The 13,262-nt window shown below is 32.6% G+C and overlaps 3 protein-coding genes across 7 annotated transcripts; 2 read left to right on the top strand and 1 right to left on the bottom strand.

Annotated features, from left to right (window-relative positions):
- Window positions 1-32: 32 nt before the first annotated feature.
- Window positions 33-5,124, top strand: LOC127063518 (uncharacterized). The gene is made up of 4 exons (XM_050993425.1): window positions 33-2,057; window positions 2,240-2,338; window positions 2,433-2,595; window positions 2,681-5,124. Exons 1-4 carry the CDS (start codon window positions 175-177, stop codon window positions 4,580-4,582), a joined length of 4,047 nt encoding a protein of 1,348 aa, XP_050849382.1. The 5' UTR covers window positions 33-174; the 3' UTR covers window positions 4,583-5,124.
- Window positions 2,432-7,304, bottom strand: LOC127063555 (cyclin-dependent kinase 2-interacting protein-like). 2 transcript variants are annotated; one of them, XM_050993509.1, is made up of 5 exons: window positions 7,103-7,304; window positions 6,725-6,951; window positions 6,504-6,612; window positions 6,221-6,441; window positions 2,432-2,569 (listed from the first exon to the last, which is right to left on the bottom strand). In XM_050993509.1, the coding sequence occupies exons 1-4, from the start codon at window positions 7,125-7,127 to the stop codon at window positions 6,245-6,247; spliced, it is 558 nt and encodes a 185-aa protein (XP_050849466.1). In that variant the 5' UTR covers window positions 7,128-7,304; the 3' UTR covers window positions 2,432-2,569; window positions 6,221-6,244. The 2 variants fall into 2 exon arrangements, with proteins under 2 accessions (XP_050849466.1, XP_050849465.1); XM_050993508.1 differs by lacking the exon at window positions 2,432-2,569 and adding an exon at window positions 5,489-6,071 and having other exon boundaries at window positions 7,103-7,303.
- On the top strand, window positions 7,275-9,289 carry LOC127063553 (cdc42 homolog). Of its 4 annotated transcripts, none has more exons than XM_050993505.1 (5): window positions 7,275-7,296; window positions 8,167-8,366; window positions 8,458-8,567; window positions 8,646-8,843; window positions 8,929-9,289. In XM_050993505.1, the coding sequence occupies exons 2-5, from the start codon at window positions 8,189-8,191 to the stop codon at window positions 9,016-9,018; spliced, it is 576 nt and encodes a 191-aa protein (XP_050849462.1). In that variant the 5' UTR covers window positions 7,275-7,296; window positions 8,167-8,188; the 3' UTR covers window positions 9,019-9,289. The 4 variants fall into 4 exon arrangements, with proteins under 4 accessions (XP_050849462.1, XP_050849461.1, XP_050849463.1 ...); XM_050993504.1 differs by lacking the exon at window positions 7,275-7,296 and adding an exon at window positions 7,351-7,489; XM_050993506.1 differs by lacking the exon at window positions 7,275-7,296 and adding an exon at window positions 7,508-7,746 and having other exon boundaries at window positions 8,933-9,289.
- The last annotated feature ends 3,973 nt before the right edge of the window (window positions 9,290-13,262 follow it).

Raw genomic sequence — 13,262 nt, 5'->3', positions numbered from 1 at the left:
TATTACACCTTATACTCGGCATAACATTTTCATTCCTTGCTGACGAGAATTGAATGTGAGTTTTGTATAAATTTTTGTCTGACAAATTTTGTAGTATTCTTCGAAATATGATCCTATTAATTTATAAAGTGTAATTTATCTTACGCGAACGAAGAAATTCTGAAGAAGTAGGAAATGGCACAGATATCGAATTCAAACGTGTTTACAAACGATGCTACCTCTTCGACTAGTACATCCGATCTTTTACAACAAGCATTCCAACAAGTTGTTGATGATGATGATAATGAAAGTGATTTCGTTGCGTTTTTACAAAACGATGAAAATGATTCTCAAACGATTCATCTTACTTCAGAGCAGGCAGCTGCATTAGGTTTAACTTTTGAGATAAACTCTAACGAAGAGGTTATATATCAACAAAATCAAGATAGCGTTATTCCAAATACAACAAAAATTACGTCAAATGATAATTGTAAAACAGAAGATGTAAGCTCAGTATCTCCGCAAGATACTTTTACAGATGAAGATTTCAATTTTGAAACGGCTCAAGTTCAAAATGATGACGGTATTAATGATATAGTAAAGTCCGAGTGTATGGACTATTCAGAATGGCAAATGCAGGAAGATTCTCCTAATGAAAAATTGCAGAATGAAACTGTTGCAAATAGTTTGACTTTAGGAAATATATGCCTACCAAATCAAACTATTAATTCCCAGTCACAAACATTGGAAGTAAAAAACAATCCTATTCAGATTAATTCCAATACACAGAGAATAGTTTTAGAGCAACCAAAGGTACATGCAATAATGACAGATATTAGACACATTAAAACTGAAGATAATTCGCACTATATGGTAGAAGATAACTTAGCACAAAATCAACCGATGAACAATGTATCTAGTTCTCAAGCACAAATCTTACAGAAGTTACCAATACTTTTGCCATCTTCGCAATTCATTATAAAACCTGCGCAAACCATATTAAAGCCAGCAAAAAATGTTAAATTAATACAAAATATTAATAAACTTGCAAATACCAATTTAAATTCCATCAATGGAATGCAATCGATCAACATGAATTCAAATTCTAATTCTGTGTTACTTTCAAAAGCAACGGTGATCAATACATTATCACCGCAGATAATAAAAGCAACTCCTATTACAGCTCAACTTTTGAACACAAATAATGTATCAGCACAGCTATTAAATACATCTCATATTATAACAGGAAGCTGTGAAATTGGAAATCATACAAATGCTCCTCAGATCACCAATACTGTTGTAAATAGTACACCTGTATTACCACAAAATATAACCACTTCACAAATACGAATATCACCTGCGATAAAAACTACACAATCATCGTTACAAAAAGGTAATATATCTCAGCTTTTAACGCCTATGTTAAAGAATGCTACTACTATAACTAAAACAGTGCCGAAAACTGCACAACTTATTAATAACACAAATATAAGTCCAGCGATATCTACGGAACTTAAACCAGTTCAAGTTCCTACACAAATAATTAAGGCATCATCTTCCGTGATGGGGAAAAAGAATTTAGTAACGCCAGTGACCAAAATTATAACACAGACAAATTCTCCAGTTATTTTTAGAACTGCATCGATTGTTAAAACACAAGATTCCAAAACAACAATGACTAATTCAACTTCTATATTAAAACCAACACAATCCTCATCAACACCTATATCTATTTTGAAACCGCAAACTAAAGTAGCTTTTCATAATTATACTAAACAAAATCAAACTGTTACATTAAATACTAATAACTTGACTACCAACATACCGAATTTGTCACAAACGACACCAGTTATACAACAGAATGGTTCATCGGACAAAACAAAATCTTTCCAAAATGGTATTTTTAAACAAAAGATTAATTCATCCATGAATGGAGCATGTCTTAAGATTAATAAAAAATCTAAAGGGATACCTACAAGATCTACAACAATTGTATCAGAAGCAGCAGACACATCTAAACCATTGGGATCTAGTGAAAATCCTATACAAATAGTACAACAAGGTCATCATTTTCACAGGTATTGTCCAAAAATTAATCCACTTAAATTAAAGATACAAGATGTTAATACATATATATATGTACATGTTATTCTTATAATTATTCGTATATAATTGTTATGATTATACGTACGCGCGTGTGTGCGCATATATTTGGCTTGTTCAAGAAACATAGTCCCTCTATTTTTACATCTTATTTTAGCATACAACGGCTTTCACCAACTCAGTTGAAACAAATCGCTCATGTATTGCAACAACGCAGCCAAGAAACGAGTATATCTAATGAGAGAATCGTGTATAGGTCAGTTATGGATAAGGATAAGTAGTAGTGAGCAATGAAAAAATACTATTTAAATATTTATAAATGAATTAAAATTTTGTGCATTTATATACAGGGTAGTATTTCCAGAAGAATTAGATTTAAGATTGAAAAATCCTGGAACCTTGATAAAAAATCGTGGTGGTAAACGAGGACGACCAAAAAAGAATACTATTAGGCCTTCTCTGATCCCATCAAAAACAACAGTGGTTCCTGAGGAAGAACAAGTAGAATTGAAGGTTATTATTTTTATTTGAAAGAATAAAATATGTATAAGTTATAAAAATGATTATTCTTTTTTTCATTTATTCAAACTTATTGTAGGATGACAGAAAAAAAGTTATAGCCAGAACACGTTCTGGTAGACTTTCAAGACCACCAAGACATATGGTTCGAGATTACAAACATTTACACCATTCAGACTTTTTACAACCTGACTTGGATGATTCGGATGGCGGTTATAGTGACTATAATACAAACAATGACAAAATTGAAGATGAGGAGTCACCTAAAGAACTTTTAACAGGATTAGAAGTACCAAAGAGAAAAATATCAGATCATTTCAGATGTCCTACATGTAGCAAAATATATTTGGGAAGGACACGTATGGCAAGGCATTTTGAAATGCATCCTGATCACGGTAGTCCGGAACAATTGCCACCCCCTACACCCGATCCTGAACTTAAACAAAATGGCAATCAAGATCCCTTAAAACGTAAAGGGAAAAAAAGGGGGCCATGGGCTTATGTTACACCTGAAGCTAAATCAGAACGGCGTAAAGTTAAGCTAAAAGAAGCAATTTCAGTATGTGAAGATATTGAAATAATAAAAATAGCCGCAAAGCCGGTACTTAATGCACAATCTCTATATGATTTACTAGTTTTAAAATCTGAGAACAATGTTAGAAATTTTTTACAAGAGGTAAAACAATTGATGGATAAGATAAGAGAGAAGGTTGGTGAAATGTTATCTTTAGCAGATACTGATAAAGGATCGGATAAAGACTTAGTAGATATTAACGAAGAATTACTGTGTGATGCCTTGGGCGTTAATCCTGGATTATATAAAATCAATAACGACGCACTAAAGAGTTATGACGAAGAGACTTCGAACATTTACATAAATGAGGAACCACCAGTAAAACTACGAAAAACAGCCAATTCTGAAGAATCTAAAGAAAATAACGAAGAAAGGATGTCTAGTGGATTTTCAGAGAGTTCAGATCTTAGTATATCAGATTTTCTGAGTGAAAGAAGAACTGATGCGGCATCAAATCCTACGTGCCCGGAAGTATTGTCGGCCTTAACGTTAATGAGAAGAAATCCTAGTAATATCAATAACGTCGATAATAATAAGGCTACTAATGTTTCTAAACTTTTAATTTCAAGTCCTGAAATACAAAATCAAATTTCGGAGAATCCAGGGTTCCAAAAAATCGATATTAATACAACCAAAGTTTCAAAATTCCAAACTTCAGAATCTCATAAAGAAAGTTTTACCAAGTTAACCGATAATTTAGGACCGTCCAGTGATCCTGAAATTTTTGGCAAAGTAGAAAGTAATTACGATGAATCGAAATTGGAACATATAGATGAAGCCTTTATAAAATTAGGACCAGTAGAGCAAGGTTTGGTGAAGCTAGAAAATGGTACTTTGGGATCATTTGAAAAGCAAAGCATTCAAAGTGACTTGAATAATATAGAAGATGGGTCTCAGACCTTTGCTAAAGGATTTCAAAAATTAGTTTCTAAGATAGTACCTATGAGTACGTCAAATTTAAATTGCAGTAAAGTGCAAAGTTCTACGTTAGATGCAAATTCATGTAAAATATTACCTGCAGCTTCAATTTGTAAAGCTTCAGACAGTATATCCGTGTTACAAGATGCAGTACCAATTATTTCTAATAATTGTGATACTAATATATTTGATAGTACAGAAAATTTGGATATGTCAAAAGTAGCTCAATATGATCATATAACGCATTTAGATATTTTGAATAGTAGTAGTGTAATAGACAAAAATCTTTTAATTGACGAAAAATTAGTTGAACAATTACACTTAGTAGATCAAACAAACTTGGTCGACGAATTAGTATCGGAACGATTAAAAAATATTATGCCTGATAATATCTTAGAAGGTAATATCATACCAAATAATACAAATTTAGATACAGATCTTGATTTTGAAGCATTGAGCGAAGAATTTAATAGAAATGCTAGAAGTTGATTTTTAGATCATCGCGTGACTGATGGTATTATACTAATTAAAGTTATTTGTACAGTGTATAGTAATATTAGACATACAGTACAATTATTTGAATATGAAACGGATGTATTTTTGACGATTGCTACATGTTTCTTTTCTATAAACTTTATGTATGAATTTGCATTAGTTCAAAATAGAACATAACACTTTTTTAGATAATTCGTACCTTTCTTTTGCTATAAGCAATTGTAAAAATGTACAATATCATTCAGTTTAATGTGTATGTAAATATAATTCATAGATATACATAGTTATAAAAAAAATATTTTCCTGTACATTAAAAAAATACATCCTGAAGTTATCTTTTGGATTATAAAATGTACACAAAATGTTGCTATTAGACAAAAGTTTTAAAATTTATGACTGTCTAATAGTTTTGAATTTTGTCAATAATAATTCAACTACTTTTTAGCAATATTAGTGTACAAAAATTTCTTCAACAAAAAAAAAAAAAACAGGAGAATAAATTGATTAAAATGAACATTTCAGTTTCATGCAAGCAATAAGATTTTCATATATAATTGGACTTGTGTTAAAATTTAATTTTTATTTTAATATAATATTAATTATTTTAATATTTTTGTGTCGTTTGATCTTTTTGCATTAATCTTAATATTATTCCTTATCATAAATTTTTGCAATTATGAAATGGTCCTATCTATTATTAAATACATGTAATTTTCTAATGCATTTAACTAAATTGTATATGTCTAATGAGGAAGTTTTATATTTCACAATTCTTTCATTACAAATAATAGTTTTATTTTTCAACTAAAAATATATATATCTAAATATAATAATAATAATAATAAGAGATTTTTAACAAATTACATTAAAAAAATATAGAAGACGTAATGTGGAATATAACATTCAAGCAAAGGAGATTTTATCCTTTTTTCCTATTATTGCTAAAATAATTCTCTATGTATTTATCTGTAAATATGTATTTAAAATTTTTTTAAAATACGAAGCAAAATATTTACAATAAGTTGTGAGATGTACATGTAATTATGTGTGATTCTAACTAATGCTATGGTATAGAAAAATGCTTAAATATTTATGTGTAAGATTCATACTTCTTCCTCATATATATATATGTGTGTATGTGTGTGTATATATATATATATATATATCAAGTGTTTTGTCATTACATCATTATTTTAAAAGTTATTTTCGAGACCATATTTAACTTATATTCTTTGAAAAAATGGATCGATATATATTTGGCAATATTTGAGGAAAAAAATAATTTTATTGTCAAACTTTCAAAATAAGGATGTGAAGTCACCTTGTTAAGATAGATTCACTTTGTTTAAGTGCATTAGCAAAGGTTAGTAACATATCCATTAATTTATAATTTTACTTATATCCGTTTGTTATGATCTCAGGTATCAGTTATTTATATGAGTAACACGTTCTTGATTGTGTTATAAAAATTATGCGAAGATATCTATATAAGAAGAAAAAAAAAAAGAAAATAAAGGGACATCTTTTTTTCTTATTAATACTGTCTATTGTTATTATATGAATAATCCTTGTTTTAAATAAAAAAAATTAATAGAAATTTAATATCATGCATTAAAAATATAGCATACTTACTGATCATGTATACATTATTTATAATTATCTATACCCAGTTTCTGTAAGCATTGCTTCTAATAATATTGTTATATTTTTAGATAATAATGGTTGATGTAACCATGTAGAAAGATATAACATCTGTTGTGGCTCTGTGTGACAATGAGCAATATTTTCAAGAACTTTGTATTTTATATGCATTTCATTACTATAAGTAGTATATATCATTTCCACTGTACTTCCTACAAGATATTTAATTTTGATAAATATGCTATAAGAAAATATCTACAATTTATACTTATACCAAATGCTGATATTGGCCAAGTTGTAAATAATTTTGTTGTAGTTTTATCCAATATTGTTAGAATGTTTATCTGATGTACTATTTGTTCCAAGGTTTTTACTAGATTACTCTATAACATGAAATATATATATATATATATATAATTAATATATATAAATATAATATAAATAAATAAATAAATATATATACACGTATTCTACAAATAATTAAACAGAATATACCAAAGTATGACAAATTTCTTCTAGGTTATCACAGTAATTTTGTAATTGAACGGTATAATTTTTATTGGATTTTTCTTGTATTATAGATTTTAAAATATTAATTCCTTCAAGAGTACTATCATTCCATTTCTGAATAATTCCATGAACATCAGCTGCTAAATCTCGTAAATGACGAACAGTTCCCGTCAAATTCTTTCCTTTTAACGATTTTGAAAATGGTGAGTCCGCTGTAAATAATAGTATCAACTTTAGATTAAATCATAACAACGAATATTTGTTTACAATACAGTAAACTATAAAGGATAATAAGAGTAATAAATAAACTATAAGAATTATAAACGAGCAGAGATTATATTTGTAAATAGATGTAAGTCTTACTAGAATTGAAAGGTTTTACAGCCATTTTTATCGTGCGTTTATCGTTTATTTCTATTGATATATATATACATTACGTCATGTAATAGAAAACTAATAATGCTTTAAAGATGCATTACAACATACTCGAGCAACATAAAAAAGGTTCAGTTACATTCCATTACGTTCTAATCATCTTTTTTAGTAGTTCAGCTACGGTAAGTTTAGTAACAGTGTTGCCATCTATTGAATTTAAAATGTTATTTTGGTTATGTTCGTTTGTAACGTTATTTGTTAAGCATTTCTATCATTTAAAGATAAAAATTGTAAAAAAATACTTTGGACCGCTTTGACAATTTATGAAGAGAAATATATTCGGACGTAACTAATTATTTCGTATAAATCGCGTAGGTAAGATTTTAAGAATTTCAAATATCACGCGCGCGTATAGTCGAAAGGAAAATTGCGAGTTTTCAAGCCTGTAACAAATTTTACTTCTGAGGCAGTGAACCCGTAAAAGTTACAAGTGTTGAGACTGTTATGATAAGTGGGAAGAATTAAAAAAAAAGATCCGTCGCGTTAAATGCACTCGCATCTTTTAGTTTTTTTGACGTATATTCGAAGCTTATTTGTGGTTTTAATTTTTAATGGCGATAGTACAATATTAGGTAAGTCATTCATTGTACATTTTTATCAACACATTTTAAGTTGCGGTTATAATATTTATATTTTTGCTAGTTTAACTACGACGACGATTCGTATATTTCACACTATTCACATTGTGTTTGAATTCGTGAAAATTCTTCAGAAAATCTTCGTTACTTTGACACGACACATGCATACGTATGTGGAGTTTAGGTTAAGCTCGTTGGTGAATTTTAGCATTTTCAATAATTTTGTTTTGTTAAGAATCATAGAGTAGTTTTTTTGCAACGATATTGTCGTGCTCGCGACAATATTTATGTTGGTGTAACGTTAATGTTTTTTAGTAAGTTTATTATTTTTTATAAAGTATAATCATTAAAGTATAACCATTAAAACTGCTTCTGCCAGATTTTCATAATAAAAGGTTTATGTTAATATTTTAGGAAATAGAGAGCAGAGAGTAAGATGCAGACAATAAAGTGTGTTGTGGTTGGAGATGGAGCTGTGGGAAAGACTTGTCTTCTGATTTCATATACGACAAATAAATTTCCTTCAGAATATGTGCCTACTGTTTTCGACAACTATGCTGTAACGGTAATGATAGGCGGTGATCCATATACGTTAGGATTATTTGATACCGCTGGTAAGGATAATGAATGATTTTATTAGTTAAATTTTATAAATAATATTAGTTGTACAGTTTAAATATACATTGAATTGAAATTACATCATAGGCCAGGAGGATTATGATAGACTTAGACCTTTAAGTTATCCGCAAACAGATGTATTTCTGGTCTGTTTCTCAGTTGTTTCACCGTCGTCATTTGAAAATGTTAAAGAAAAGGTAACTATTACAAAACGTATATTTGCATTTTAAACAACATATGACATTTAGGACATTGAATTGAAAAAATTGTTACAGTGGGTTCCAGAAATAACTCATCATTGTCAAAGGACTCCGTTTCTCCTAGTTGGTACTCAGATTGATTTACGAGACGATGTTGCTACTATAGAGAAGCTTGCAAAAAATAAGCAGAAACCTATTTCAGCAGAACAAGGAGAGAAACTTGCAAAAGAGCTCAAAGCTGTGAAATACGTAGAATGTAGCGCTTTGACACAGGTATACTTTTTTGCAAGTGAGCTGAACTTAAGTTATATGAGTTTCCCACATTACACGTACCGATTTATTTAAATGTTTATTTTAGAAAGGTTTAAAAAATGTATTCGACGAAGCTATATTGGCAGCATTGGAGCCTCCAGAACCAGTGAAGAAAAGAAGATGTATGCTTTTGTAAAGCATTTTACTGATTTTGCAATACAGTGTCCCTGACTATGAAGTAACAACATTAAAATGTATCAGGTGATTATCTCCTCTGTAGTAGATTAACGATAGGAGGAAATCGCGTCTATACGAATGTTAAGACGTAAAAAGAAGTATTCATTGGAGGGGCGTATTAGAAGCCGCTTATATGAGCGCGACAACTGCGGTTTTCCTATGCGTTTCCTACATTTGACTATTTTCATCTGTGTATACATTCCATAAAATAATCTTATATCTTGGCCTTATTTGTTTTTCTTTTTTTTCTTTTTTTTTCTTTTTTTTTTTTTTTTTTTAAATAAGGTTAACAACGTTAACGTCGACAAGATCGGATAATCCTTGTTGAGATGCATAGCACAAAGAATATATTTTCTTTTCTTTTTTGCTTTTTACTTTGAAAAAAGTATATCTGCACATTGAACATCCTCGATTTTTGAGAAAAAGTTGAATAAAAATCATTAACGAATATAGATATGCCAATCTTTGTTTTATCTTACGATTAACAAATTGGTGCTATCAAGTTGATGTATTGATAAAAAGTGCAAAGTATTACACAAAGTCAGAGTTTCTTAAATTTATTATAAAATTCATCATGGTATTATTCATTTGATAATATTTTCAAATTCAATGGTTTGTTTTTTAAAGATGAACGCTGGTATTTAAAGTTTTATAAAGAGTCTGTAAGATATCTGTTGGTATAGTAATGAGGGAATCGTAGCGAATCGTAGCATCGACGATCTCTTTGGACAATCGTCAAAAAGTTTAAAAAACGAGTCGATTCGGTTTTGCGTCGGAAGAAGAAAGGAAACGCTAAGAGACGCTTCGATTCCCTTGCATATAAGTACGTTATTAAAATATATATCTGCCGACGTATTACAAAAACAATATACAAGCAAACGATAATATCAGAAAATTGTTCTAGACGATTCGCATATGGCAGCTAAGTTCGGTCGCCAAACTTCTCCAACTCTTGGACAATTTAATTACATTTGAGCGATGCGAACATATTTTTTAGTATCCTACAGATTATCGTTATGTGTTATCATATAAATAAGCGACGACAGAAAATTTACAGTACTCTTACCTTATAAGATTAATGATATTTTATCGATCAAATGTATGAACTGTGCACATGTCTAAGATATTAGCGAACTGTGTATAGTTTTTACTATAAACCATTCATCTTTTTCCATCGTTTTTCAATTTTATGTACTGCGTACATCGACGCATCACGCGTCGTTACTTTAGACGGAGATACACACGATCGGTTATCGTTGAAGGACATGGTACGTTATTACTCCTATTCGAAGGACTATCAACTATCTTATTAAAATCGTGCGGTAAGTCACGGTAGACACACGTTAAGTTAATAATTCTTAAAACAAGTATTACATGAAAAATCTTTTAATGACTTTTACACTATGAATCCAGTTGGAGATAATTGCATTTATTAGCACTGTACTGTGTCGGAATATGTAGACACATTCGTATTAAAAGAAAAAAGAAAAGAAAAAAAAAACTATTCGCATAAATATATTTATACCATGTAACACAAACTTCTATTTACTATCCCGCAATCAAAGGGTGCAAATATACAGTGAATATTTAAGTAATATCTCTAGGTGAATAATCTTGTAGTACGCTTTAACTATAAATTATAGGAGCAGAAGATGTCGCGGCCATTCCAAAAGGAGCTTTCGTCGAAGAACATTTGTTAGAACGTTACGAGGATAGAAAATGTTCATCGCGAAATTAGAGATTTTGCGAGCGGGTTTAGAAGGTCGGTATCGTAGTCTCTGTATTTTATCATAGGATAGTCTATTATTCTTTCTCGCTCGGTAGGTCCTTCAGGATTACCCCGGAAGCCATAGGTAGATATATCTATGATGGAGCGACGTATCGACTGTGGACCGTAAAAGCGTTCGTTTACGGTCACGATTCACGTGGGAATCCTACGAGGATTTATTCCTTTTTTATCGTACGGATCGCGTTCAGTATATCTCGGGTCATTACAATTAAATCTACTATCAGCTTCGAACTCCCCTATGTGTCTATCCTTCTCTCTCTCTCTCTCTCTCTCTCTCTCTCTCTCTGTTTCTCTTTTTCTACCCTTCCCTAATTTAATGTTTTTGTAACAATTTTCTTTAGCATTTAAGCGATAACTCGAGTACAAGAGTCGCAACGTTTTTGCCGGAAAGGAAAGTTTCGATTCGAAAATAGTATGGAAGATGGAAAAAAGTAAGATTGCGAAGGTAGAAGCAGTGGCAAATGATGGGTATGGACGATAGTGATTTGATTCTCGGTCTTTCATTGGTACGATCGTTCTTCTCTTCTTCTCTTGTTTTCTTTCGAATGCTCGAAGCTTTGAAATGGTCGAAAGAGGAGGAGAAGGAGTCATTGGAAAGGTTCGACGCGGAGGGTTCGTAATCCCCTCGACGAACCGGCACGTGCGAACGGAAATGCAGGCTGCCGAGAAAACGTAGAAAGACGGGAGGCATCCATTTGACGATCTCGATGGGATATCGCCGGACGTGGATCGCCCACGATCGTTCTCCGAGATCATCGTCCACCTCGCCGATTGCGAGTCCTCTTTTCTTACTCTCTCGGCACACTACTCTGTGGTTATTTCAATTAGGTGGAATCGTGTATCGGACGAGAGGAGTCACGGACGCATCGCGAACGTGCCTCCTCCACTCCCTTGACATTATCGCTAATCATTTTCGAATCGATGACCGCGTGCGCGCCCGAGAGAGAGAGAGAGAGAGAGAGAAGGGGAAACGTCCGATTATTTACGGAGTTATTAAAGTCGGCCCCTTTAGCTTGGAATTGCATGCAAGAATCATGCAATCAAACTCGAAACGAAAGATAGTTTTAGGATAATTTATCTAAACTAACTTTAACAAATAAAGTTGGTCGAATAAATCGTAAAACCGATGACAATGCAAGGTTCTTCGTACCGCGAGGTCCAGATTTCTCTCTTCCTCTTTCTCTCTCTCTCTCTCTCTATCGCTTCTCCTTTTTCTTTGGTCATTGTAAAACAAGATCCTCGAGTGGCCAGGTGGTGGCGATGGAGCTGCAGGGGGTCCGTGAACGCACGTTGACACAAGTCATTTTTACGCGGGTATTCGAAGCGAGCACGATGGGCGGCCAGGTTCGTCCTCTTGGCTGCTTTATGCCGACTTTTCTAGCGGTAGAAACAGCAGCACGATACCTCTGAGTAATGGCGCGAGATCCGTGCCGTAGTCGCCAAGGGGGCGCCCCCATCCTGGACTCTTCGTCGAGTAGGATTCTTTCTCTCTCTCTCTCTCTCTCTCTCTTTCGAGAGAGAGAGAGAGAGAATCGACGGGCCGAGGTGATTCTAGTCACCCGTCGCGATGTCCCTTCTTTACGTGCCACCCCGACGAAATTCTACATCCGTAGTAATTTCCATTCCGCAGGGCCTGACAAAGAGATAGATTCCATCTTTTTTCTTACACTTGCTTATGCCTTTTTCTATATTTATATAAAAAATGTACTTTGAAAGTTGGAAACTATTTCGAAAATACTTTCTTTTTCTCCTCTTTTTTGAATAGAGGCGTCCGGAACGTAGACGCCTCCTTTAGCGTACAACACCGGTTTTATAACGACTATTAAAGGTTTAATGAATCTACCGTACCTCCATAATTTCGCCTTGTCGCGCTGCCTAATTAATACGGAATTCGAGCTCTAACTGGACGAGGATATATATTCGCGCGGCGTGCAGTTATCGCGATAAAATCGGCCATAACCTTTCCGTTATGATTGATTTTATGACTCCATCGGTTTCCGTGGCATCGATTTTTCTTGCCTCCTTCGTGCCTTGCGAGAAACGACGGATCGACGGATCGACGGATCGACGGATCGACGGATCGACGGATCGATGGATCCACGGATCGACGAGATCGAGAAGTATCTCGATTAAATGCTTTTTCGTTTTATCTTTATTTTCTTTCTTTCCCTTAGGTATATCTCTCTTTTCTTTACTCGCTTCTTTTTTTTTGATTATAACGAAGAATTCACCGAGGCACTCGTCGATGTTCCTCGTGGATCGCACGAAATCGATCGTTTCTTTACAAATTGTAGATTTCTTAATCCGGCAATGAGATATACGTCTAGCTGTGTTACGAGCCGTAGATAACACAGCTAGGCGTATATCGTTCACTCGTCGCAGGTAAAAGCGTATACGTGTAAGTACTCGCTAGT

Source organism: Vespula vulgaris, chromosome 4, assembly GCF_905475345.1.
Source record: "Vespula vulgaris chromosome 4, iyVesVulg1.1, whole genome shotgun sequence".
Taxonomy (NCBI): Eukaryota; Metazoa; Arthropoda; class Insecta; order Hymenoptera; family Vespidae; genus Vespula; species Vespula vulgaris.
The sequence above is the reverse complement of the archived record's forward strand: the minus strand, read 5'-3'. Positions and strand labels throughout refer to the sequence as shown.

Bases quoted from the DNA above. Each gene is read 5' to 3' on its own strand.
- LOC127063518 (XM_050993425.1), top strand. From the start codon at position 175: ATGGCACAGATATCGAATTCAAACGTGTTTACAAACGATGCTACCTCT. The intron at 2,339-2,432 runs GTCAGTTATGGA...ATTTATATACAG, and splicing joins AATGAGAGAATCGTGTATAG to GGTAGTATTTCCAGAAGAAT. The intron at 2,596-2,680 runs GTTATTATTTTT...AACTTATTGTAG, and splicing joins AAGAACAAGTAGAATTGAAG to GATGACAGAAAAAAAGTTAT.
- LOC127063553 (XM_050993505.1), top strand. From the start codon at position 8,189: ATGCAGACAATAAAGTGTGTTGTGGTTGGAGATGGAGCTGTGGGAAAG. The intron at 8,568-8,645 runs GTAACTATTACA...AAATTGTTACAG, and splicing joins TTGAAAATGTTAAAGAAAAG to TGGGTTCCAGAAATAACTCA. The intron at 8,844-8,928 runs GTATACTTTTTT...TGTTTATTTTAG, and splicing joins AATGTAGCGCTTTGACACAG to AAAGGTTTAAAAAATGTATT.
- LOC127063555 (XM_050993509.1), bottom strand. From the start codon at position 7,127: ATGGCTGTAAAACCTTTCAATTCTA. The intron at 6,952-7,102 runs GTAAGACTTACA...TATTATTTACAG, and splicing joins TGTAAAACCTTTCAATTCTA to CGGACTCACCATTTTCAAAA. The intron at 6,613-6,724 runs GTATATTCTGTT...TTCATGTTATAG, and splicing joins AAGAAATTTGTCATACTTTG to AGTAATCTAGTAAAAACCTT.